The 26,810-nt window shown below is 47.2% G+C and overlaps 3 protein-coding genes across 16 annotated transcripts in view; 2 read left to right on the plus strand and 1 right to left on the minus strand.

Annotated features, from left to right (window-relative positions):
• Rhpn2 (rhophilin, Rho GTPase binding protein 2) overlaps positions 1 to 8,486 on the plus strand; it is a 60,754-nt gene extending 52,268 nt beyond the window's left edge. The window contains exons 13-16 of one of the 5 annotated variants that reach the window (XR_015623531.1): positions 436 to 582; positions 1,014 to 1,169; positions 6,824 to 7,375; positions 7,681 to 8,486. Coding sequence is in view for 1 of the 5 variants with exons in the window: in NM_001107505.2 (NP_001100975.1) it covers positions 436 to 582; positions 1,014 to 1,169; positions 6,824 to 7,084 (564 nt within the window). In the remaining 4 variants the exon portion in view is untranslated. 5 annotated transcript variants of the gene reach the window in all.
• Positions 8,361 to 14,526, minus strand: Faap24 (FA core complex associated protein 24). Of its 3 annotated transcripts, XM_087584560.1 has the most exons (5): positions 14,475 to 14,526; positions 13,944 to 14,062; positions 12,979 to 13,118; positions 12,680 to 12,832; positions 8,495 to 9,303 (listed from the first exon to the last, which is right to left on the minus strand). In XM_087584560.1, exons 2-5 carry the CDS (start codon positions 14,047 to 14,049, stop codon positions 9,037 to 9,039), a joined length of 666 nt encoding a protein of 221 aa, XP_087440686.1. In that variant the 5' UTR covers positions 14,050 to 14,062; positions 14,475 to 14,526; the 3' UTR covers positions 8,495 to 9,036.
• Positions 14,527 to 14,778: 252 nt separating this feature from the next.
• Positions 14,779 to 26,810, plus strand: part of Cep89 (centrosomal protein 89) — a 41,996-nt gene continuing 29,964 nt past the window's right edge. For 6 of the 8 annotated variants that reach the window (XR_015683302.1, XR_015683303.1, XM_087653925.1 and 3 more), the window contains exons 1-4: positions 14,779 to 14,915; positions 19,050 to 19,156; positions 22,435 to 22,593; positions 24,363 to 24,543. Coding sequence is in view for 5 of the 8 variants with exons in the window: in XM_087653925.1 (XP_087510051.1) it covers positions 14,877 to 14,915; positions 19,050 to 19,156; positions 22,435 to 22,593; positions 24,363 to 24,543 (486 nt within the window). In the remaining 3 variants the exon portion in view is untranslated. 8 annotated transcript variants of the gene reach the window in all.

Below are 26,810 nucleotides of genomic sequence, written 5' to 3' on the forward strand. Positions count from 1 at the left end.
GATTATCTTCACCTCACTATGTAATCCAGGCTGGCCTTGAACTTGTAGAGATTCTCTTTCCTCTGCCTCCTGAGGGCTGGGATTGAAAACCTGTGTCACTGTGCCTGGCCCTATTAAGATTATCGGTAGATTTAGGGGCATAATTCAGTTACAATATTCTTGCCTAGTGTGTGCAAAGCCCCAGTAACGAGAGAGAATGAATGACTCTCTGTAAGGTAATCTTGTTTCAAATATACTGGCTATGTTAGAAACAGTGTAAATACTGCTCCCATAGGGCTGCAGGAGCACACACTGCTCCCATGTGACATTAGACACAATGGAGCTGGTTGAAGAACAGAGGCAGGAGCATTCCTGGAATCCATGTGTTCGAGACCAGCCTAGGCTGCATAGCAATTCAGCCTCCAAAGCCTCACCTCATCACCCCTTCTTCCCAAGGGTCCCCTGTCTGTGTTTTCGGCCAGCAAGAGATGGTCACCTCCTCGAGGCATTCACTTCAGAGTAGAGGAAGGGGACTTGGGCTTCACCTTACGAGGGAATACCCCAGTCCAGGTGCACTTTCTGGACCCTCACTGCTCTGCTTCGGTAAGTGGGGAACAGGGAGGAGTCAGAGTCAGCATCCTGGGCACAAGTAGCGGGGTGGGTGATGGAGTTTGGGGTTTGGCCAAGGTCTGATTCCTGGGTGGGTGAAAGTCCTTCTGGATGCTTCATACCCACCACCACCCCTCAGATGAATTTCTGTTTCTTGTAAGTAAACTTTATGCAATTGTAGGGCTCAGAGCTGGAACACTCAATTAGCACATGGGTGTAACACACACACACACACACACCATATACACACACCACACACACACACACCATACCACACACACACACACACACACACACACACACACACACACACACACGCAGAGCAAAAGACAGACTTACACCAGTGGCTGCTTGCACCCTGAGTCTGGGGACACATTCTGGACTGTGATGCCTAGTCTGACGTTCATTCAAACCTTTCTTCTTAGCTTGCAGGGGCCAAGGAAGGAGATTATATCGTCTCCATTCAAGGCTTGGACTGCAAGTGGCTGACAGTGAGTGAGGTTATGAAGTTGCTGAAGAGCTTTGGGGGAGAAGAGGTGGAGATGAAGGTCGTGAGCCTCCTGGACTCCACATCATCCATGGTGAGCGCAAGCATCCCTGGTGGCAGAGAACGGGTGGGGGAGGCTACTGGTGGGGGAGGCCCTTGGGGTTGTCAGGCCCCCTGTCTCCCACCTGTGCAATATGGCAGAGGCATCTAAAGCCATCCCTTGGTATCTTATGAACAGCATCCTGGGAGGTACTTGCCCTGGGTCAAAGAGATAACCTGAAAACTGAATTTTTTTAATCTCAGACTAATTAGCTCACTGGTTTTTCTGATGAAATTCTGCGTAATCACAGGAGTAATGTAATAAAAAAAAATCAGGTAAAGCTGAGCGTTTTGCGTAGCTGGAATTCTATCACCCAGGATGGTGAGGACCAGGCCAGCGTGGGATACACTGTGAGACCCTGTGCCAGAGTGATGGGGGTAGGGAAGAAGGGAAAGAGACAGACAGACAGATGGACAGACAGATAGATGATTAGTTTCTATAGAAGGGCTAAGAGATCATGGTAGTCATTTCCAGTGAGATCTTGGGAAGTGTTTGGTGCTTCTGTAAGTTCATATGTGAAGTTAGAGCCTTTGAGTGTTTGCCCAGGGAAAGGAGGTGACTGACACCAAAGTGTCAATTCTTTTCTGCAGTTTGCCACACTTAACAATGTATCTTAGACTGTTCACACTGTAACAACTTTCATTCACAATACTCTGAGCCTCAGCTTGCAGCTATATTAGTCAGTTCTTCATTACTGTAACAAGAGACCTGAGGCAGACGGCTTATGAAACAAAGAGATTTGTTCAGCTCACAATGTAGGAGGTGGAAAATCCAGATCTAGGGCTGGAGAGATGGGTCAGCAGTTAAGAGCACTGACTGCTCTTCCAGAGGACCTGAGTTCAATTCCCAGCAACCACATGGTGGCTCGCAACCATCTGTAAAGGGATCCAATGCCCTCTTCTGGTCTGAAGACAGCTATAGTGTACATACATAAAATGAATATTTTCATATATTTCATACATAAAATGAATATTTTTTTAAAAGAAAGAAAATCCAGATTTAATGACCCCATTGCTCTGGCTGTGTGGTAAGGTAGATGGCATCATGGTAGGAGAGGCCATGGTGTAGAAGAAGAAGCTGAACTTTCCAGGGTCCCAGGGTTTCTCCCCAGTTGACTCAAGGTCCTCTGTGAGACTTGCACAAAAAAAGCAAAGCACAGATGTGGTTTTGAAAAGAAGACTAACATTGTCCAGTGTCCAGCAGTGGGTACAAGACAGACAGAGCTTGAACTCAGGTGTGAGCGCCATGAAGGAAGAAGCATACTGTGTCGGGGGAGGATTGGCTCAATTGCTAAGAATCTCTTGCTGTTCTTACAGAAGACCCGGGTTCAGTCTCCAGTACCCACACAGCAGCTCAATGCTGTATCTGGCGCCCTCTTTTGGTCTCCTTGGACCTTGCACACACTCATACACAAAATAACATAAAATAAAGTAATGGTTAAAAAGAAAAAGAAACTAAGGGTATGCTGAACATGGCACTGACAGGAACACAGACTGTGCCAGAGGGACAGAGGAAGACCTTTAGGTAGGCATGACATGCCGAGTGGATTACAGGAAGTGGGGCGGGGCTTGTTGGCAGGGTGGAGGTTGGAAGCTATTGGGTCTTCACAGAAGGGTGCTGACATAGTCCAATGTTTGTTTTAGAAGGCTCTCTGCTGCCTGGATGTGGCTATCTGGTCAAGCAGTGTAGTCTGCCTCATGCGCTCACACACATGTATGGGGGTGGGGAGTGGGGTAGGGGGTGGGTATGTGATCATATGCAGCATCTGGGAGCTGTATTAGTTAACTTCCTGTCACTGTGACTAAAGGACAGAAATAAGCAACTTAAGAGAGGAGATATTTGTCGTAGCTCATGGCTTCAGGAGCCATGGTCCATTATGGTGGGGGAGGCATAGCAGCTGGAACTGGCCTATTTGATCCCACATCTTGGTAGATCAACAGATAGAACCTCCAAGATTTGTCTGGGAACATTCATTTCTGCCAGCTGGGTAACAGTAACAAAGTTTTCACAGCCTCCTAAAGTGAGGGCAGCCTTGAAAGAGCAAAAAAATAAATAAAGACAAGAAGATGAGGCAGTTTAGGCTCACAGAACACTGGGAAACCATGGAGAATGCTGTGGGCTGGGGTCCCAGACACAGCATCCGTGGTGTTTCTGGACAGCAACCGAGTGACTGGCAGGAACAGAAGTTTGTCTGAGAAGCGTTTAAGTGGACAGCTGTCCATGGTCTTGACCCCACAGGGCTTGCTGTGCCCCCATGACTGATTAAAAGGTTTATTTTATTTATCAGTGTTCTGCCCTGCCTTTAAGCCAGGCCAGCAGGGCATGTCTTTAAAAGTGGTCGCTCAGCACATAGTCTGGCTGGATTTGAATCCTGGCTCTCACCAGTCATGGACCTTGGGCGAGTCCAAGAATAGCTCTGAGGCTCAAGATAGTGGGGAGAGAGGAACTGTATCCTAGGGTCTTAGTGGGCCACAGTGAGTTAGTGTAGGTAAAGCCCATACAACAGGACACTATTGTATTGTTTGTATAATAGGTATGATAACGATATCCATGAGCATTTTTTTTAATTATTTATTTATTTATTTTATGTGTAAGTACACTATAACTGTCTTCAGACACACCAGAAGAGGGCATCAGATCTCATTACAGGTGATTGTGAGTCACCATGTGGTTGCTGGGATTTGAACTCAGGACCTCAGGAAGAGCAGTCAGTGCTCTTAACCGCTGAGCCATCTCTCCAGCCCCCTCCATGAGCATTTTTAATATTTACTTATGTATTTTTAAATATAGGAGTGCTCAGTCTGCACGCACGCCTACATGCCAGATGGCATCAGATCCTTTAAAGATGGTTGTGAGCCACCATGTGGTTGCTGGGAATTGAACTCAGGACCTCTGGAAGAGGAGCCATCTCCCAAATTCTGTACCCATGATTGTTATGGTCATTCTTTGTAGCCAAGGAAGACTTTAGACAATGACACTTGGCCACTGTTTGCTTTGAAAAGGTTTCTGGTTATTCTGATTACAAGTAGGCGTGTATCCGTGTGTATGCACCCGTGAGCGAGCACAGGTGCCCCGGTGTTAGAGGTGGCAGGTCCCTTAGAGCTAGATCACAGCTGGTTATGTGCCTTCTGACATGGGTGCTGGGAACTGAGCTCAGGTCCTCTGGGGGAGCAGCAGGCGTGCTGAGCCTCCTCTCCTCCTCTCCAGCCCCTGAACGTTGTTTTTAATCGACTCTCCTGCAAAACAAAGTTAAATGGAGAGTGCTGGGCAGGCGGCTTAGAATATAATGCTCGCTCAACATGTCCTGGGTTCCTTCCCAGTGATGGAAAAACATCAGAGTGGTGAGAACATGTGAAGGGCTGTTCCCACCCGGATCGTTTACTTGCAACTCTTTGTTTTGAGTGCTGGGAATCCTACTCCTCCCTGAAGCACATTTGGGAACTGCTAACACAGGGAAGAATCCATGCTTTGGAATGTAGAGCTGGAGTCAGGCCCCGACTGCCAACAAGCTGTGCGACTTCAGCTAGTTAATACCCTCTCTGGGCCTGGGTGGCCTTGGGGATAGATTTTCAGAGTTAGACCATGCAGTGGTTGCCAGACATGCCCTGAAAGTCTCAGACACGGGGCAGGAAGGCTTGGGGACTCGGGCAGGGAGCACATCATTACAAACTACAGAAGAAGGGAAGACCTGAGAAGGGGGCAGAGCCTGGAGTGGTCCTGGGATGGGAAATTGTCAGCAAAGCTTCTCAAAGAATGTGGGGGTGTGTGCACGTGGACAGGCATGGATAGCAGATGGAGCTGTGTCTGCGAAGAATGCCGTGAGACAGGAATGCAGGGTGTGGGCTGGTACCTGGAGGAGGGAGAGTGGAATCCAGGCAGCGTGGGGCCTGTTCTTTGAGGCCATCATAGGGCTTGTAGGGCAGGGTTCTCTGGAGGATATATGTGTTGAGTAGTCGGAGGCGAACAGAGAGGATTATAAGAGCCATCTAGGAGCAAAGGGCTGGTGGGACCAGGGGAAGACAGGCATACCAGGTCAAAGGTCATTCTGAGCCCTGGGGTCAGGGAAGCCAGTCTGTTGGGGACATGTCCCTAAGCTTTAGACGAGCTGTTTGAAGGATGGCTGTAGGGGAGGCAGGGAGGCACGTGGTGGACCTTAGCTGGAGCTGACGTCCTGCCAGAAGGGTGAAGAAAAGAATTGACAGCGTTTATGAGAAAGCTGTTACCATGGTAGAAGGCAGGCTCAAAGCAGGTGAAGAGCGGGAGGTGCTCAGAGCCCTGGAATCTGGTTCGAGAATTTGGTTTCATTGTTTTTAATGATCGTATGCCCTGATAGAGTCTTTGGAAGGGAGTCTTGACCCCAAATCACCAGATTCTCAGGTGTCCTAGTTAGGGTTACTATGGCTGAAATAAAACACCAGGACCAAAGAGCAGTTTGGGGAGGAAAGGGTTTCTCTGGCTCACGCTTCCACAGCGCTGTCCATCATCAAACCTGTGAGGGCCGAGGGGTGGAACTCCAACACCAGGACCAAAGCAGCTCGGGGAGGAAAGGGCTGGTCTGACTCACACTTCCACAGCGCTGTCCATCATCAAAGGACGGCAAGACAGGATCTTAAATAGGAAAGGAACTTGGAGGCAGGAGCTGATGTAGAGGCCATGGAGGGGTGCTGCTTCCTGGCTTGCTCCCCCTGGCTTCCTTTCTCAGCCTGCTTTCTTCCAGACCTCAGGACCTCAGACCAGGGACTGCACCACCCACCCTGGGCTGGGTCCTCCCCTGTCGATCCTAATTAAGAGAATGCCCTGTCTGTAGACTTGCCTGCAGTCTGATCTTACGGAGGTATCTTCTCAAACCGAGGTTCCCTCTTCAGTGACTCCAGCCTAGGTCAAGTTGACATGAAACTAGCCAGCTCATAAGGGGATTCACCATAAATATCCTTCTTTTATTGTTCCCTGTATTAAAAATCCAATCACTCCCGGTCCCCCTCCCTCAGCCTCCTCAGTGCTAAGATGTGTAGCGCACACTGTGGCTGTCTGTGCTTTACAGAGTTTGACTTATTTATTGGACGTGTGTTCCATGGAGCACAAGTGGAGGTCAGAGGACAACTTGTAGGAGTCAGTCACTTCTCCATCCATGGATGCCTTTACTACTGAGCCACCTTCCCTCTGACCTAGCTTTTCAGGGCATAATAAGAGCATCAGTCTAGTCACTCAAGTTTTAGATTTTATCAGCCTGATTTTTTTTTTTTACATTTGTGTGAGCATACCACAGTATGCATGCAGAGGTCACAGGATGACTTGTGGGTGCCATTTTTTTCTTTCCAATAGGTAGGTTTCAGAGGATGGTATTCGGGTCACCGGGCTTTGTACCAAGCACCTTTACCCACTAGGGCATCCCACCAGCTCTCTATCACCCCTACTTCAGAAAAGATGTCAGTGTACAGTGTGAGCCTCAAACTTTTCGGTTCTTAGTACACCATCTGCTGTGACTCAGGCCGGCCTCTAACTCACTGAGTAGCCTAGACTGGTCTTGAAGTTCTAATCCTCCTGCTTCTTCCTCCCCAACTCCACCTGGACCACCCTGAGTCTCAGACTTGCCCATCGTTACTGTCTAGTAATGCCTCACACTGTCCTCCTTCCTTCCCCACAAACAGCATAATAAGTGTGCCACCTACTCCGTGGGGATGCAGAAAACGTACTCCATGATATGCTTGTCCATGGACGATGACGACAAAGCTGACAAGACCAAGAAGATCTCAAAAAAGCCCTCCTTCTTGAGTTGGAGCACCAGTAAAAACAGACAGAAGTCGGCCAGCACGCTGTGCCTCCCCAATGTTGGCCTGGCAAGGCCGCAAAACAAGAAGAAGCTCCCAACTCCCTTCAGCCTGCTCAATTCCGACAGCTCTCTGTACTGAAGGGAGGAGCCGGACGGAACAGGTCACTCTGCGCCCACCATGGCTCTCCAACCACCCATGCCGTGATGGGAATGTTTTCCAACTCCATCTTCTCAGAGTGTAAACTTTGTCTGATGTGCTTGTTGTGAACGTGAAAGAGAGCTCTAGAAACTGGTGGGAGACCCAGCCGCACGGGGATCTTCACACTGCTACGGTTATTTATTCTCTAAAGTAGGGCATAGAAGAGCCTGGATGTCTTAGCTGGTTTGTGGTTTTCCCAGTTTTCTCTGTGTAGCCCTGCCCGTCCGAGAAGTTGCCCTGTAGACTAGGCTAGCCTCGAACTCCCAGATCCACCTGCCTCTGCCACCCGAGTGCTGGGATTAAAGGTGTGTGCCACCACCACCCAGCAGCTGCTACAGCTGTTTTTAATGGCTATGATTTTGATATTCAGGCATGGTGAGAGATGAATTGGGACCACCTACTTGGTATTACATCTGAGTGTTTAGAGTTGGATAATAGTGATCTCTCTTAACCTCAAGTTCAAGTGACTCTTGAATGGAGGCAGGTTAGAGATGTTATTAAAACCAGACTGCTTGGAAGATTTCTGTGAGTTTGAGGCTAGCCTGGTCTACATAGTGAGTTCCAGGACAGCCGGGCCTACACAGAGACTCTGTCTCAAACAAACAAAACCAAAACTGGCTGCTTTAAGTACTTGGGAATTCATGAGATGAAAATGGTGACATTTTCTGTCATTCCTGCATAATCTGACTGCTCTTTCCCAGTTAAAGTCTAGTGCCAATTTTGCCTTTCCTTACTCCGGGACCAGCTTCCCTCAGTTTATCATACTGACCATTAGCTAACACAGTGGCAGTGTTAGGAGATGCTGTCTACAGGGTAGATAATATGCTGTTTGATACTCAAAACGTTGCTCCCTTTGTTTAAAGTAGGAAGTATGTAACTATGTATTTTAAGAGTCTTGGTTTAGGGGCTGGGGATTTAGCTCAGTGGTAGAGCGCTTACCTAGGAAGCGCAAGGCCCTGGGTTCGGTCCCCAGCTCCGAAAAAAAGAACCAAAAAAAAAAAAAAAAAAAAAAAGAGTCTTGGTTTAAATAGTAGTTTTGCAGTTTACAAGTTAAGGACGTAAACTTACTCAAGTTGAAACCTCTACTTGACTTTGTATCTGTCAACTCGACTTTGGGGCTAAAGGTTGGATGACACTGTGACTGCTTTTCAGAGTCATGGTTGACACAGTTTAAGCGATGTGCTTAATGATATAGCCTGTGGATCTTAGTTAGAGAAGTAACAAGGATTTAAATATTTTTCTATTGTGCAATATCTCAAGAACACAAACGCCTTAAGGAAAGCGTGCCCGCTGTCCCTGGGGCTGTTTGTATAAATATTTAAATAAAGTCATGTTCATTGTTTGAGTTAGTTTTTTTTTTTTTTTGCTTTTATTTTATCCTAAATATGTCTTCTACATCCTCCAAAAAAAACCAAAATAGTTTTCTTGTGTTGAGAAGGGAGGAAGGGGTTATGAAGTAGGAAAGACGTTTTGTTGACACTGGCAGAAACTCCAGAGCACAGGTACCTGACATGTGCAGAGAAGACCTGAGCTGTGGCCCTGACACTGGGAACAGGGGCACACCCTGCTCAGTGCTGGACCCTCCCCTCCCAGGACCTCTCAGTGACAGAGGCAGGGCAAAGTGCTTTGTGCAAATCCGCTCAAGCTGGCTGCTGCTGAGAATGAGTCTCTGGAAGATCCCTATGGGATCCTCTTCATCTTAGCACAAAGTAGGCAGTGTCACCCGAGGCCCCCAAGCCCCACCAGGTTGCTGCCCAGACAGACAATGAGGCAGGGTGATTCTGTGAGACTCATCGTCCTCTCCTTGTCTTTAGCCTGTTGCCACTGAGAGAACTTTTCTTCCTTTTTAAATATGAAAACCAGATGCTGTAGTTTGTAGTCTGACAGCAAAGTCAGTGCCAGGACTGCTGTCGCTTAGGCTGGGTGAAGAAGGTGTGGATTTGCTGTGCTACTGTGCGTCCCACGACTTCCTCCAGTTCTTGGGTGGAAGCGTTACTTAGTTGCTGGATGCTTGGAAACTTCTGGAGCAGAAGGGGGGCCTTAACCTTACCAACCCCCGGGATCTGCTGCACAGTTTGAACAAGGGAGGACTCAGAGAGCATGGAGCGCTTTTTCCTGAGGAAAGGGTTCTTGCTGGGCTCTCTGGTTTGCTCTTGAACCTGAATGTGAAAATTAAAGGAAAAGGATGTGAGCGCCCTCTGGTGGACAGGTAGTTTTTGTAAAAGAGTGTGTGTGTGTGTGTGTGTGTGTGTGTGTGTAGTTTATGCATGTACACATGCGTGCTGCAGTGCACGTGTGCATGCCGGTGTGGGGGACCAGAGGTTGGCATTGGGTGTCTTCCTCTATTACTCTCCACCTTATTTCGGGGAGAGGGCAGGGTCTCTTACTAAACCCAGAGCTCAGCAAGGTGGCTAGAAAGGCCAGTGAGCTCCAAAGATCTTGTTGTCTTCACCTCCCCAGCGGGCCTTGTCCATGAGCTTTGGACCCCATATGTGTGACCAGCGCTTGCTTACTGTGTCACTTCCCTAGCCCTGTAGAACAGTTGTTCCATGTAGCTCAGCTTACGAGTTTTCATACGCCAGAATTATAAATGCTTAGATGTTGGTGAAATTATTTAAATGAAGACCATATGACGGTGCAAAGGATTAAAAAAAAGAATTCATAAAAACTGAGTTTTAGGAATATTTAGGGTAAAACTAATCAAAAACATGAAGAATTTACATGTTTATGATCTATTCAGAACTAGTTCAAGAAGACTGATGTGGTGGTATATATCTTCAGTCCCAGCACAGTGGGGAGGCAGAAGTGAGCTGGGACTATAGCTTAGTAATACAGTACTTGCCTAGCATACACAAAGACCCAGTACCCAGTTCTTCAAACAAACAAGAATCTTGTGTGAGACGGCTCAGCAGGGCACGGTGCTCGGTGTGCAAGCTTGGAGATTTACGTTCCGTTCCCATATGAAGGAGGAGTTAGAGAACTGATTCCCAAAAGTAGTCTTCTGATCTCCACACACATACCATGCATCTTTCTCACACACACACACACACACTTCATACATGCTCGTGCACACATATAGAGACAGACAGTAGATTGAAAAACAAAAGTAAAGGCAAACATAGCTTGTTGAATTCAGGGCCAGCCTGGTCTACATTGTGAGCTCTAGGCCAGCCAGGACTATATAGCGAGACCCTGTCTCAAACAACAAACTGGGAGATACCAGGGGTGTGAGGGCAATCTGACTGTGCCACCTGGCACTCCGCTGATCAAAGTGCTCTGATGGACAAACATCTCTAACTGAGGACCATTCTTTAGTCAAGAGTGAGAGCGGCTTGATGCCCCTGCTAGCACCCCAGAAAGCTCTCAAAGGGAAATGGACTCTTCAGCTACGGCAGCTACACTTGGGCAGACAACTCTATAGGCAGATGACTGGAGAGGAATCTGGAAACCATGAGCCTGCTTGTATTTCCAATTTGGTTCTCAGCTCTAGATGCTCGTCCACTTAACAGCAGTAACCCAGGGGCCTATAAGGTGGCCCAGCAGGAAAAGGCGCTTGCTGCCCAAGCCTGCTGACCTGAGTTTGATCCCTGGAATCCAAGCAATGGTGGAAAGAGACAAGTGACCCCATAAAATTGTCCTCTGACTTCTACAAGTATACCATGTGTCCATATACATAACTCACATATAATATTAAAAAAACCACCCTAATAACACAATAACTCACATACCAAAAATACTCACGCCCCATCCTGGTCAGAGGTAAGCCTCAGGTATGACTTTTCTTTCTAGTGCTGGGAATTGAACTAGTCTTAAGTGGTCAACTTCTAAGTTTTGTGTGTGTGTGTGTGTGTGTGTGTGTGTGTGTGTGTGTGTGTGTGTGCCAGGACAGCCTCAAAGTTATGATCCTCCTCGTCCTCAGGGGCTGGAACTGTAAGTGTGTTCCATGAACTTGCCTCCCAACACTAATTATACATTTTATTTATTTGACTTCTGTGAGCTTTAATTGGGGTTTTTCGTGGGTAGAAATGATAGTTTACATTATTTCTGGAAGACATATATGTACCCCAGTATACGTGTAGAGGTCAGTAGACAATTTGTGGGAAGAGAATCTCTTCTTCCATAGGATCTAGGGATTGAACTCAGAACCAGAGGTGGCAGATGCCTTTACCCACTGCACAGCTTGCCAGCCCATGACACCGTTTTTAAAACATTTCCCAGGAGCACTGGGCATTTCCCATAGCACCTATACTCCCAGCACTCGGGAAGCGTTGCAAGCTTGAAGTCAGCCTGGGCTACAAAGTAAGTTCCAAGCCACCCTCATTACACAGTGAGGCTGGGATAGAAGAGCAAACTCCCCAGGAAAGTATAAAGAGCATCAGCCTGGAAACTCGGGAACAGAGCAAGGGAAGGGAAGCCAGCGCTGTTTGTTTTTGCGAGGTATGTGGATTCACATAGGAATACACGTTTGCGTGTATATGGAGACCTTTCGTGTTCCTCAGGCTCCATGCACCATGTGGTTTAGAACAGGGTCTCTCCTTTGCCTGTAGCTGGCTGATCAGGCGAGGCTGGCTGGCTGGCTGGCAAGCCACAGGCATCTGCCTGTCTCTCTCCCCGGGGGTAGAACTACAGGTGTGTGTTGTTAGGTCCAGCATTTTCAGATGGGGTGGGGGTGGGGTGTCAAACTCAGGTCCTCATTCTTGTGTAGTAAGTGTTTTAACCATTGGGCCATCCCCCAGCCTCAGAATTTTTGTTTTTAGTGGTTTGTTTATTTGTTGTAAGGAGCGGAATGCATTAAGCCTATACACGGAGGTACTGAAGCTTAGGCGTGGTGTCAGAAATGCTTGTGACCCCAAGGACTTGGGAAATAGAAGCAGGAGGATCAGGAGTTCAAGGACAGCCTGGGCTACACAGGCCCTATGGGAGGAGGTGGAGGGGGGCACAAAAAGCAAAGAAATGCTGCTACTTAAACAATGGCATGTGCAAATAGGGCCGTGGGGCTGCCAGGTGCCATTTTGCCTAGTACGATGCAGGATGCTGGTGACAGCCTCGGTGCAGTCTGGAGGCCAAAATCAAAGCTCTGACCTAGATCTTTCATTACACACTAGTAAGTCATACTTGCAAAAGTTTCAATAAACCAGATAGAGGTGTCACTGGTTGGCAGAGTGTTTGCCTGGCACGCGGTAAGCCCTGGGTTCAACCTCTAGCACTGCCTAAAGCCCAGTGTGGTGACACATACCGGCGAGCTCAGCTACTCGAGACCCAGTGTCAAAATTTATTTTGAAGTCAGGTGTGATATATCTCACACCTTTAATCCCAGCACTTGGGAGTCCAGGGTAGGAGGATCTCTGTGAGTTTGAGGCCAGCCTGGTCTACGTAGAAAAAAAATCTTTCTCAGAAAACAACTGAAACAAAATTTAAAAAAAAATTATTTTGAGAAACCAACACCATTATAATAAAGGCAGCTTTGGTAAGTCAGGATTTGAGGCAAATTGAGCATCTTCTGGATGGGATATTATAAAGAAGTCTGATACTTACCAACTGGAAGATGAGGCAGGATGCTTCTGACTGGCTGGCTACTGGAAGCAGCACCATCCCGAGGTCTAGCACAGTAAACTTCTGGGCTGCTGGGAAGTACTGTTCACTCATCTGGGTTTTCTCAACTATTACGATCCCTTGAAGATGTGCAGACTTCAAAAGAAAAGAGTAAGATCCGGTAACATAGCTCCTTTTTTGAGGTTCAGAGAGCTATCACTCAGCGCTTGGGACAGTTGATGAGAGGGGCGATGGGGAGACAAGAAGATGCTAGATTTTAGCGCCTCTAATTTGGTACTTACATTTCTAAAGCGAGCAAGTCTTTTTTTGTAACCATGTCCAGCCACCAGATCTGCTTCAGTGATATAGAGAATGCAGGATTTGCTAGACAGGTAAAAATCTGTCGATGCCAGACCCTCCTCAAAAATGAGTCTAACTTTTCCTAAAAAAAAAAAAAAAAAACGCAAGAAAATGTGCTTTTTAGAAAATCCAGATAACGAGGCTGGAATTTTAGTTCCAGTTAAAATGTATATTTTGTGTGAAGATTCCTTTTAAAAATGTGTGTGTTTGTGTGTGTGTGCACGCATGAGTCCTAAGAGGCCATGAGAGGCCATCAAATCCTCTGGAATTGGAATTACAGGCACTAATGAGCAGCCCAGTGGAGATGGTGGGGATCTAGCCATCTTTAGCCCCCACCCCTCTTTTTGTTGGTTTGAGATAGGGTTTCTCTGTGTAGCCCTGGTTATTCTAGAACTCACTCTGTAGATCAGGTCAGCCTTGAACTCAAAGATCCTCTTGCCTCTGTCTCCCAAGTGTGGAATTAAAGGTGTGACCCACCACCACCTGGCCTAAGCCTCCTTTTTAATAAAATAAAATAAAACCCAAAGATTTATATGTATGTTTTGCTTGCATATGTCTATGACACATGTTCGAGCCTACTGTCTCCAAAGGCCAAAAGAGGGGGAGTCTGATTCCCTGAGCCACCATGTGGGTGCTGGGAATCAAACCAGGATCTTTTGCAAGACTAGCCAGTTCTCTTAACAGTCTACTTTTATTTTAGTCTATGTAATCATTTTGAGACAAGCTCTCATAGCCCAAGCTGGCCTTGAACTTGCTATGTAGCCCAGGCTGGTCTCTAACTCAATGATTCTCCTGCTTCAGTCTCAGGAGTGCTGGGATTGCAAAAGAACATCATCGTATCCAGTATCTCTCTCCCTCTTTTAACGTGCTGGGGAGAAAGGAGTATGATAGAAGACAGCCCACTGACCTTGCAACTCCTGAGCCAGTTGGGATCCGCGCCATTTTTCATTAGCCACAATATGCCCCAGTGGCACGTGGACTGGACCAGTACCACCAGGGGGGTTCCTTTCCATCCGTGGTTTTGGTCTAATGAGGAAAATGCAAGACCTCACTAGAGCAGGCGCTGTAGCACACAGTTCTATACAAAATCCAGACCTCTCTGGCAGGATCTATAGAGTGGCTTTTCAGGCATTGAACTACTTTAACTGAAGTCTGAGTTAAATAAATGTACTTATTTATCTTCGAAATATGACTGTGTCTTATTATCAAGCTTGGCTTTGTACTGACAGTTGACTACTAGTTCAAGCTGGACTTGAACTCAGCAGCCTAAGTGCTAGAATGACAGCCGGGCGCCACCACCCCGAGCTAAAACCGGGAGATTTCTGTTTTGGTGACTCCGACCCTCTTTGTAAGCGCCTCCCTTAGCTCTGGTGTCCTAACAGGAAGCTTAAGGTGGCTCCTTGTCCCTGTCAGGAGCTACAACGTCAGGAAAGCTCACCGCTTCGGGGTCTAAAATCTCTGTAGGAGGCACCTGAGGCCCTGCCACTTCCGGGTTCCCACAGCCCGGGAGCACTCTTTAAAATTCTGACCTCCCTATCCTGCGTTTGATTGGGTGATATGCAAAAGATTGGCGTGTAGTATAGCCAATAAGAGAGCGAAAGACTTAGCCTGCTTCCTCAGTGGCTGGAATTTGAATGACGCCTTGCTCGGTTGTCAAGGGCAACGGGTGGCAGTAAAACTGACTCTGATTGGCTGAGACTCAAAACAGAGCCAATATGAGACGTGTTTGTTTTAAAGTCAGGGGTCCGCGGGAGCTAGACTGTGGGGAGCTGTGCAGGCTGCGGGGCTGTCTTCCAGCCAGTCCAGCACCAGGCGCCTCAGCCCGCAGCCCTCAGCCAGGATGCTCCTCAGCTTCCGCAGGAACCGCCGGAGCCAGTTCGTGAGTAATTCCAGGCTTTCATTGCGGTTTAAGAAAAAAGAAATATTTATTTATATGAGTACTCTGTCTGGATGTATGCCTGCATAGCAGGAGAGGGCATCAGATCCTATTACAGATGGTTGTGAGCCACCATGTAGTTGCTGGGAATTGAACTCAGGACCTCTGGAAGAGCAAACAATGTCTTAACCACTGAGCCATCTCTCCGGCCCTCATATGCAGGTTTTAAGGCCTGTTTTAGGAGCGAGGCGGCCACGCTATCAGGGAGCATTAAGTTCCAGAAGTCCAGATTTCGTGTGCCGAAGAATCCTTCATGTGCAGAGTACGCCACAGACAGGAATTTTGACCTCCCTGTCAGGATTCTCTCCTTGACCAGGAGTTCACTCCTGTCTTGCTGAAAACTGCTCCATGGCTGGATGTCCCCGCAGGGAAGTCATACTTGGTTCCTCCCTGCTACCCTTCACCACCTACTGGCTTTAGCAAGTCCGTCTGCCCACCACATTCTACCTTACCCACCCTAACCTGGCCTCTATCTACCCGGACTGCTTCCTAATCAAATATTTTCTAGGTTCTCTGTTTTCACCTCTGAGGTCCCCGAGATTTGCTGTCTACAGAGCAATGACTGAAACTTAAAAACAACAAATCTGATCACGCCACTGCCTTTAGTAGAACCCACTGTCCTCCACCACACACTCACTAGCCAGACACACTGACATTTTCTGTTCCTTCTGCCTGGATGTGTCCTTTCGGATGTTCTTAAAGCCACTTTGTCACTATGTGCCATGAAGTGTCTTCCTAGTCTCATTCTCTGATGTCTTGCTGGTTTATATTTCTTCTTCTGTTTGGTTTTGGTTTTGATACAGGTTTTGGTTTCCTTGCTAAGTAGCCCAGGAAACTCCCCACAACCCTTTTACCTCTGCCTCTTGAGTGCTGAGATTACAGGCTTACCCCATCGCACTTGGCTCCTTACTCATTTTTCTAGGAACGTGATTCAAGGAATCATGACACACACTCCATTCCTCTCACTACTGTTAACCATGCCAATTATATTTTGTGGTGCTATGGATCCATTTCAGGGCCTTTAGGCCAGGAATAGTATAGCATACACCTTTAATCCCAGCACTCTGGAGGTAGAGGTAGGCAGACCTCAGGACAGCCTGGACTACATAAGTGAGTTCCAAACTAGTCAAAGCTACACAGTGAAACCCTGTCGCAAGGTCAGGAGAAAGTAACTATTCCAGGCCCTTTTGGACACTTGACAAACAGTCTGCCACTGAGTTATATTGTCCATGTAATAACCTTAAAAAAACTTATTTTAATTATGTATAAGTGTCTCAAGTATGAGTTTGTACATTTGCCGGTAGGAGTCAAAGACAGTGGACTCTCTAGAGGTGCAGTTACAGGCAGTTGTGAGTCGCCTGGTATTGGTGTTGGTAACTGGACTCAGGTTCTCTGGAAGAGTAGTACATGTTCTTATCCATTGGACCATTTCTCCAGCCCCCAGGAATAAACTGAAATGATCCACAGATCCCTCGTGTCCTCTTTTCCTTGTCTAAGTTGCCTGCCATTGGTGTTTTGTCTCTTCCCGTGTTCATGCTGCTGCTCCCTCTCCAATACAGAGGCAGGGGCCATCTTTGAAGACCCATTCTTAATGTCTCTGTGTCCTTTTCCTAAGGAAAAACTTGAAGTTTCCTTGCTGGAGGGCTGGCTCAGTGGTTAAGTGTTGTTGTAAAAATTAAAAAAAAAAAAAATGTTATCGTCTTTTACCTCGCTAGGTCTGGTACCGCGGTACCCCAAGATATCTGCTGGAAATCTTAATTCTCAGTCAGCAAAGCATCTCACCTGCTTTGCTCCATCCCATATCACACTGCCAAAGGCCTCTCTGAGCTGTCAGCAATTTCTCTGCCTATCTAGTTCCCAAGGCAGGTTTCCATTGCCAGAAACACACATCCCAACTCTGTGGCAGCCCAGTCCAGCCGCCACACACTTTCTTTCACTTAAATTGCTACAGGAAAGAACACACAATACAATAACCTTTGGCCCAATTGATAAAATATAATTGTCCACCTACACAAAGCCCAATACACATCCATCCCTTAAGAACATTTGTAACAACTTGTAAAGGTGCAGCGTGGAATCTTAACATCCCCCACCATATTGTCCTGCCACGGCTTCTCTCCCTCTCCCTCCCGTCTCTCCCTCTTTTCCATTCCAGTCTCCTCTTCCTTCAAACATCTCTCCTGCCCATCTTTCCTTCTCCTCCAATGACAGGCCTTCTTCTATCCTGTACTTGCCCCTCACTTGTGACATCATCCCACAGTTAAGGTTACATATTGCTTCCAGCACCTACATGCCGACTCATAACCATCTGAAACACCACCTCTCTTTTTTTTTTTTTTTTCTTTTTTTTCGGAGCTGGGGACCGAACCCAGGGCCTTGCGCTTGCTAGGCAAGCGCTCTACCACTGAGCCAAATCCCCAACCCCTGAAACACCATTTCTAAGAGATCTGATGTACTCTTCTGACCTCCACAAACTCAGGCATGCATGTGCTATGCATACATATATGCATACAAAACATTCACACACATAAAATAAGTAAATCTTTTTTTTTTTTTCAAAAAAAAAAGAAAGCAAAACAAAAAACCCTGAAAGGGAGCCTTTATGGGACAGTAATGGCCAGTTATGAAGGAAGGGTTGAAAGAGCTCCAACCCCGATACTTCCCAGGAGTTGGCTAGCTCCTCCCAGCCTGGTACCATAAAGCCAGCGGCTTTCCCACCATCAATCCTAATAAGAGCTTAGTACCCTGACAGTTATTAGACTTCATTCCTTGTTTGACTGTATAAGGTCTCCCATTCCTCTTCCCCACTACAGCCCCTGAATATGGAAATGAAGCATCTTCCAACACCCCTGCCCTGGCCAGTGGTAAACAGCCACCTAATACTTGCCCCAGAGACCCTGGCCATCTCCCCGGGGGCATTAATTCCCCCACCCCCTCCAATAAACGAACCAGTTCTCCAAAACTGTTCCTGGGTGTGTTTGTTACCAACCATGATCCCACCCTGCACTCCCCTGTGCCCGGCTAGGCTTCCCTCCCTCCAGTCCAGTTCAGTGCACAATGGGCCTGGCTACCCCGAAGGAGAAGCAGGCATGGGGTGGCAACCCTTCTCTCCTTGGGCTATTTTGACTTTTCATGATTCTGTGTTCTATAATAACTGTGTAGGCATTTTCTCATTCTATGCTCCCGAGGATGAAGACAGAGCGTATTCATCATTCATGATGATGCCCTGCCTCTCGTGGGTGTGAGTGACTGGTGCCCAGAAAAGATTGGACAGGGTTCAGAAACTTGAGAGACCCCTCCTCCCAGTTACTCAAAGTGGGGTGGCGGCATCCCCTCTGACTTTCATCATATGTAGAAGTTCGTTCTCCTCAATGTGTAGCTTTGAGATGAGCCACCGGGTGTCAGGCTCCTTCTGTGAGAGGAGTCAGTACTCATTTCAGAGTTCCAGGGTTGATAAAGATAAGAGAGGCACCTGTGGCTTGGGAGTGGGAAGACCTGGGTAACGTCACTGGGGACAGTGCTGTGTGTTGGAAGCCTAAGATAATGGTCAGTGTAATTACCTTCCTCGCTGGCTGGGACCTGACAAGAAGCAGCTTACGGGAGTAGAGCTTTATTTTGGCTCATGGTTTTGAGGGGACACGATTCAGGGGGAAGCTAAGACTGAAGAATGATGGTGCCCAGCTGATCTCCCTCTCCTCTTTCCCTTTTTCTTCAGTCTAAGTCTCTTGCCCCAGGAGTTGGTCCTCTTCATATTTAGGGTACAATAATCCAGCTCAGTTAATCCTCTCTGGAAAAGCCCTCCCACAGACACTCCAAGGTGTGCTTCATAATGCACTAGGTGTGGATTAATCCAGATCAGTTTGCAATTATAATCAGTCAGTTAGTCAGGAGGAGGAAAGTGAGATGGATAGCCATGATGGTGCACCCCGGGTGACGCCCCGGGATTGGGAACAGCAGCAGGGTAAAGGGACTCTCCTGGGACTGGATCCCTGTGGCCTCAGCTTGGGAGGTGATGGTGGCACAGGACCCAGGTGATTTCCTCCTCCCAGTGACCTGCCTTGGGTTTCATTTGTGCAGAACCACATCATCCATGGCTTCCTCCCCGCAGCCAGCATTGCTCCGAAGCCAGCTGTGCCACGCACACCCCCTCCCCGAAGCCCCAACCCCTCTCCAGAGAGGCCCAGGTAAGTATCAAGATGAGCGGCACCAAGGGTCACCCCTAAGCTTAACCATCAAGTCCCGAATCCTGGAACTGATCACACTGGCCAAGGGGCCACAAGTAGAAGACTCTGCTGTATTTACCTCTGTTCCAAAATGCACTTAATCTGGCTTCTCTGAGCACCAGTGGACTCGCTGGGATCTGTTATCTTCAGTGGAGTGTCTCAAATTTCAGGATTGGATGCAGTTGGTTTCTACTAAATATAAGCACCAAGTTTAAGTTAATCCTTCAGTCCTTTACCCCCTTCCTCCCTCCCTCTCTCCCTCCTTCTTTCCCTTCCTTCCCTTCCCTTTCCTTTCCTTTTCTTCCCTTCCCTTTCCTTTCCTTTTCTTCCCTTCCCTTTCCTTTCCTTCCCTCCCTTCCCCTCCCCTCCCTCCCTCCCTCCCTCCCTCCCTCCCTCCCTCCCTCCCTTTCCTTCCTCTCTCTTTTCTTCCTGGGAGTGGAAGCCAGGGTCTGTGCATGCTAAACATGTGCTCTAAATCTCAGCTAAGTCTGTCCAGGTTAACAGTACTTTTAAGAGACCTGCACAAAAATTTCTTCCTAGATAGAATCCTGCCTTAAAAAACAAAGCAAAGCAAAACAAAACAAAAACCTACTTTATGTTAAAGGAAGGAACATATTCCTTGCCAGGAACTGGTGTTCCTAACCACCTAATGTTTGGTGTAGCACACAGCCCACTCTCTTTTCATTGTTGGGACCACTGTATCAGACACTTGGAAAACTTTAGACTATTTTGTTTTCTATAGGGTCTTGCTTTGTGGCCCAGGCTGACATTGTATTCAGAGCAGTCCTCCTGCCTCAGCCTTCCAAGAGTATGAGTCACCATGCCTAGCTAGTCTGACTTTGTTGGTGTTGTCCTTTAAATTTTTATTTATAGCTGGGCACTGGTGGCATATTCTTTTAATCCAAGCACTCAGGAGACAGAGGCAGGTAGATGAGTTCGAGGCCAGCCTGGAGTCTTTGTCTGTGCATGTATGTGAGTATTAGTGTGTGTGTGTACTTGGATGTGGGTACCCTTGGGATCTAGAAGAGGACATTGGGTCCCCTGGAGCTGCTGTGACAGGCAGGTGTGAACCACTCAGTGTAGGTGCTGACAACCAAATCAGGTCCTCTGCAAGAGAAGTACGTGTTATAACTGAGCTGTCTTCAGTCCACCGCTACTCTGTTTCAATGTGTAAATTGATTTCGTTATTAGCTCTCTATAAGAGCCAATTCCACTTTAGAGGAATTTTCTGTGATCTTCTTTGGTACTGGTATATTCTGTGCGTTTGATTAGAACATAAACTCTGAAGGGCTGGGAATAGGGCTTGGTGATTCACCATTGCCCAGCATACATGAAGCTCCTGGGTTCCTTCCTAAACAGTAGAGGACGAAAGACCTCTGTGGTGTTTTAGTGTTTGATTTTTGCCTGCAGCACTGAGTCCATAACACAGACAGCCATTATTGTGATCGATCTGTGCCAAGTAGCCTAGCGGGTACTGAAAAGCAGTGTCTCTTCCACCCCTCTCAGTACCTGTGAGGTTCAGTTATTGATCACTGCTTAAAATGTCATGGCAGTAGCCCCACTGGCAGGAAGGTGGTCTGTCCAGCTCCTCAGTGTTTGTCTTGTATCAGTGAGACTTGTGTTTATGCACAAGAGGGTTAGCTTACCTACCTTGTCTGCAGAACAAATGAGACAGGAGCTTCATGGTGAGCATGCTGTGGGCTCTATAAGTCTTTTTCCACCAGGGCCTGGTGGGCCTGTAGAGATGGCTCATCTGATAGAATATCCACTACTCCTGTGGAGGACCGGGGTTCAGTTCCCAGCAACTACATGGGACAGCTCACAATTGCTTGTAATTCCGGCTTCAACCTTTCTGGTCTTCTTGGGCACCTGTACTCACTTCCCATACCCACACACAGGCAAACATTACATAAACATAATTACAAGTAATAAAAAAAATTTTAAGAGCCTGGTTGCATACCCTTGTAATTCCAGCACTCAAGAAGCTGATGCAGGAGGACTGATTGCCCTAGGCTAGCCTGAGCTACATAGTGAGATCTTGATTTTTTTAAAAACACTTTGTAAAGGTTTGTTTTATGAGTGTTTTGTTTGCATGTGTGTCTGTGTACCACATGCCTGCTTGTGCTCTCAGAGGTGAGAAGACGGTGTTCAGTCCCCTGTGACTGGAGTTACAGATGGTTTTGAGCTACCGTGTGTGTGTGTGTGTGTGTGTGTGTGTGTGTGTGTGTGTGTGTGTGTGTGTGCTGAGAACCAAACCTTGGTCCCCTGGAAGAGATTCATGTGCTCGAACCGCAGAGCCAGCCCTCCAGCCTCTTAAAAAATACAAATCAAAACAAAACACAAAACCCGTTTTGTTTCTGAAGTGATTGTGGAGCTTTTCCCCACTGTTGTGTTTGTGTTCCCACCACAGTGTGAACAGCAGTTACTTCACACTCTCACCAGCATTTGGCTGTCAGTTGTGTTGTTTATTCTGAGCTAGAAATGAACTAGGATCCTGGTTCTGAGTGAACTACCAGTTTTATGATTAGTTTTCATCCACACTGACTCTGCAGGTGTTTGAAAGCGGTGACCACGCACAAGTGGGCCACTGTCGCCTGGCTATTTATGTTTTTGTTTTTTTAAAGTCAGGGTCTCCCTATGTAAACCAACCTGGCCTCTAACTCCCAACCATCCGCCTGCCTTGCCTCCTGAGTGCTGGGATCAAAGATGTGTGCTACCATACCTGGCTTAAGTCCTCCTGTATCTCATTTTCTTATTTTATTCTGATCTTTCATTTTAATAAGAAAACAATTTAAATATAGGTTTTGCATGTCTGACTATGTAGATTTACAACCTGCTGTAATGTCCTATTGGCTAAGTCAGCAGTTCTCAACCTGTGGCTTGTGACTGTGACTTCATTGGGTGTTTTATATCAGACATCCTGTATTATCAAGTTTACATTACAATTCACGATAGTAGAAAAACTAAAATTATGAAGTAGCAACAAAATAATTTATGATTGGGGGTCACCACAACATGAGGAACTGTTAAAGGGTCGCAGCGTTAGGAAGATTGAGAACCACTGAACTGGATAGAGTTTACAAAGCATTCAGTTGCTATAAAAATGGACTGCATAAATTAGATTCATACAGTCAGTATGAGAGCTAAATGGGGATTCCGATGGGCCATCATTGTCACTTGTCAGCCTGCAGCTTGAAGGCCCATTGCTCAGGGCCTGTTTGGCATGTTTCTGTTCGTAGATCTGCTCTGGCTGCAGCCATCCTGGCAACCACCTTGACTGGACAGACAGTTGCCATTCCTCAGCCTCGCCAGAGATCCCGGTCTGAGAGTGATGCCTCCCAAGTTGAAAAGGACAGCTTCATCGAGCCATATGCCACCACCTCAGAGCTGAGGCTTCGGTAGGGACATGTTGTGGCTCTGCATCCTCTCAGGGCAGTAGACGGCAGCTCAGGATGGCTGTGTCCACTGTGTATGGGGCCATGTGGGGTATAGTCACCAGGTATCTTAGTTAGGGTTTTACTGCCGAGAACAGACACCAAGATCAAGGTAAGTCTTATAAACTTCAACGTTTAACTGGGACTGACTTATAGGCTTAGAAGTTCAGTCCATTATCATCAAGGTGGGAACATGGCAGCATCCAGGCAGGCATGGTGCAGGGGGAACTGAGAGTTCTACATCTTCATCTGAAGGAAGCCAGGAACAGACTGGGCATCCTCCGGCAGCTAGGAGGAGGGTCTCCAAGGTCACCCCACAGTGACACACTTCTCCAACAAGGCCACACCTTCTAATAGTGCCACTCCCTGGTCTAAGCATATGCAAACCATCACACCAGGTTCCCCTTACTTGTGTCCAGCAGGCACTGACAGGGACAATAATTGTTCCTTTAGCTCTGAGCCAAGGTCTTTCTGTGTAGATCAGAATGGCCTCAGATTATACTTCTTGTGTTTCTGGCTCCCAGGATTATAGCAGCGCACTGTGGGATCTCATCTTGACTCTAGCCTTTTTGAATATAGCTAGTTTTTCTTCTAAGAGTTACATTTTTGCTGGATTGAACTGAAAAAGGATAGAAAACCCTCAAAGGAAGAATGCCAGTCCAGGTGAGGCCTAGGCTAACCCTGCCATACTTTAAAGCACAATGCTAAGTAGTGACAGGAGTGTGAGTCACTCGGCTCAGTGGTGAGAGGTGCTGTGAGTGTACTGGGCACTTGAGTCAGACCAGGGAGAAGGACGGACTTCTGTACATCAGCTGATGTATGTGAAAACAAGTCAGCTTTGAAACTTGTCCAAATCCTCCACCCCAGTCCGTTCCAAGGGATGAAAGGATCAGTCCAGGTGTTCACAATGTAAGACCATGAACTCGAGTGCCCAGCCAACTGCCATGTACTTCTAAGCTAGGAACTTAGAAGGTAAAATGAGTCGATTTTCTGTGAAGGAGAGTGCTGGGGGGCTGGGATTGTGGCATCTGTAGTCCTAGGTTTTGGGAGATGGAACTTGAAAAATCAGAAGTTCAAGGCTCTCCTTGGCCATACAGTAAATTTCAGACCAGCTTGGGCTACGTGAAATACTGTCTCAAAACAAAAGCAAACAACAGAGGTATTCTGCAGTTCTAGGGAGTCAGTCCTAGGTCCTCTATCTGCTAGCCAAAAGCCGTACCACTAGGTTTGCCTCCAGCCAAACATTTTTCTTTTAATCATATGTTTAAAAAAAGTACATAAGCTACCATTTAAATGTTGGCTGTAAGAGTTTACAAGTTGCTGGGTGTGAGGGTGCATGCCTTTAATCCCAACACACGGGAGGCAGAGGCAGGCCAGACCGATCTACGTAACAAGTCGCAGTTCAGCCAAGGCTACTCAGTGAGATCATCTCAACAAACAGAACAAGGGCTGAAGAGGATGGCCCAGCAGTGAAGAGTACAGCATGCAGCATGTTCTGCTCTTGGAGGAGGCCAAATTTGGTTCCCAGTGCCCACGTTAGGCAGTTGATAAACAGAGGAAGCTGATACTCCGGCCTCCACGGGCACCTGCACTCACAAGCATTTACCTACACGCAGGCACACATGCACACACCCATGTTGCTGTCTTTTGAATACGTGTATTACAGCTTCCTTTTGCCCAGCTAGCTCCCAAATAATTGTTTGCTTATTTTATTCGTTAATGATCTAACACAGGCAAAGCTGGCAGAATGAGCCGAAAAGGACTTCCTTGCCGTCCTTTGAGACGTTGGGCTACCGGGAGGATGAAGATGCTGAAACACAGGTGTCCAACAGCTGCAGGGAGTCGGAGTCCACCACCTGGAAGGATGTGGGAGACGGCAGAGGTGCAGCGTACGCTGTGCCTCTCAGGCGTCAGGTAACCTCCACATTCCCAAGCTGCTTCCATCCTGCTACCGTGGTAGCAGGGAGTCAGCCCTAGGTCCTCTGTCTGCCGGAAACACCTGAGTGGGCATCGTCTTCGCTCTGTTCCGTTGCTTGTGTGTTCAGCCTTGTCTATCTGGGTCGAGTAAACCTTAAACCTCCTGGTTTATCCTTTGAAGTCAAGTTCTTCAAAGGCAAAGATAAACATCTTTTTGAGGGTGTGTGGGATTCTTCTTTTGCTGTGTATGTGTGTGTGGTGTGCTTGTGTGTGCATTTTGTGTGTGTAGTGTGAGCATAAGTGTGTGTGAGTGTGTGTGTGTATTATGCTTGCTTGATTGAGTGTATAATGTTTGTAAGTGCATTGTGTGTGTGTTATGCTTCCTTGTGTGTGTGTCTGTGTGTGTGAGTGTGTATAAGTTACAATTGCTCATGTGTGTGCTTTTGTTGTTGTTGTTATTTGTTTTTTGGGGTTCATTTGAGACTGGATCTAACTATGTAGCCTTGAGCTGGTTAGTTTGAAACTCACTAAGTCGACCAGGCTGTCCTCACACTCACAGAGGCTCCCCTGCCTCTGCCTTCTGAGTGCTGGGAGTAAAGGCTTGTGCTACCTCAACTGGCCCCTTACATTTTCTTGTCCAGATTTTCCCCAAGCTGGCTCCCCATCATGGCATTGCACCTCATGACCACAGGTTGCATTTGAGGAGGCATGATCACGTGATTGACATGAGAGTTGTCAGACTTGCATGTAGGTCTGTGCTAGACCCTGTGCTTTCCCTGGTCACTCAGTGCTGGCTGGTACAGTGACGTCACTCAGTCACACGCTAATGCTACGGCTGGCTTTGCTTCCATTGGGCTTTCTCTCCCTTGCTTCCATTGCTCATTACAGGACTTCTGACATGCTGCACTCACTTCTAAGCCTTCTAACCTGCGGAACGTGGAGACGTGGGACGTATTAACATCTGTTCATTTGAATTACTCTATTGTTAGGTCTATGTGATTTTGAAATCAATCTAAATATGCATTTCCCCTAATAACTAACTTCTTTTTTAGATTTATTTATTTTATGTGTGAGTGTTTTGCCTGTAAGTATGCTCACCACATGCATGCCTGGTGCTCAAGGAGGTCAGAAGAGTGTGTCAGATCCTCTGGAACTAGAGTTACAGATGGCTGTGAGACACTGAGTAGGTGCTGGGAACTGAACCCACGTACTCTACAAGAGCAGCCAGTGCTCCTAAACGCCGAGCCTTCTCTCCAGCCTCCCTAATATCTATTTGATTGACACTCTTCATTGTCCCTTCCTTTGGGTATCTTCTTTACATTAAAAATTTAGAAGTTTATTATCGTGGGCATGTGTGTGTGCCTGTGTGAATGCGCCCCATGTGCATGTGTGGGGGTCAGACACCTGCGTGGAGTCCATTCTCCTTCCACCATTAACAAGGATCCAGGGGTTGAACTTGGGTCCCTGGGCTTGCACAGCAAACACCTTTTCCCAGTCTTTCCTCAAACCATGCCATCTTTTCCCTTTTTTTATTTCTATTTTTTAAAGGGTTCATACTATTTTTCAGAAAACAACCATTATATACTATAATTTCTTTTTAAAAATATTTACTCGCTCTGATTTTTGTGTATATGGTGTTTCGTCTGTATGTCTGTACACCATATACAGGCAGTGCCTACACAATAAGAGCTCTTTGGATCCCTTAGATCTGGAGTTACAGATGTCTGTGAGCCACAATGTGGGTGCTGTGAATCAAATCTGGGGCCTGAGGAAGAGCAGCCAACCCTGAGCCAGCTCAGCCGCAGAGCCATCCCTTCAGCTCCTCTTGGCATTGTCCAGTCTCAGCCTTTCTGCCTCTGTCGCTCTGCTCACATGTGCTCCTGGTCCTTGTGTAGCAGTGTCATGTCACTTCCCCAGGCAGCTGTACCTTTCACCTTCAGTTTGCTGCTGCTGGTTTCTATTCGTATTTTCTTTTTATCTATATAAGTACACTGTAGCTGTCATCAGACACACCAGAAGAGGGCATCAGATCCCATTACAGATGGTTGTGAGCCACCATGTGGTTGCTGGGAATTGAACTCGGGACCTCTGGAAGAGTCAGTGCTCTTAACCGCTGAGCCATCTCTCCAGGCCTGTTTGTATTTTCTTAAGAATGGGCTGAAGGAAACATTTCCCTATGCGTCTGATATGCATGTGCACACCCCGTGGGTGTGTACTTCCTCATGGTGTGTGTGTGTGTGTGTGTGTGTGTGTGTGTCCCATCA

This window comes from Rattus norvegicus, chromosome 1 (assembly GCF_021556685.1).
Source record: "Rattus norvegicus strain SHRSP/BbbUtx chromosome 1, alternate assembly SHRSP_T2T, whole genome shotgun sequence".
In the NCBI taxonomy this organism is placed as follows: Eukaryota; Metazoa; Chordata; class Mammalia; order Rodentia; family Muridae; genus Rattus; species Rattus norvegicus.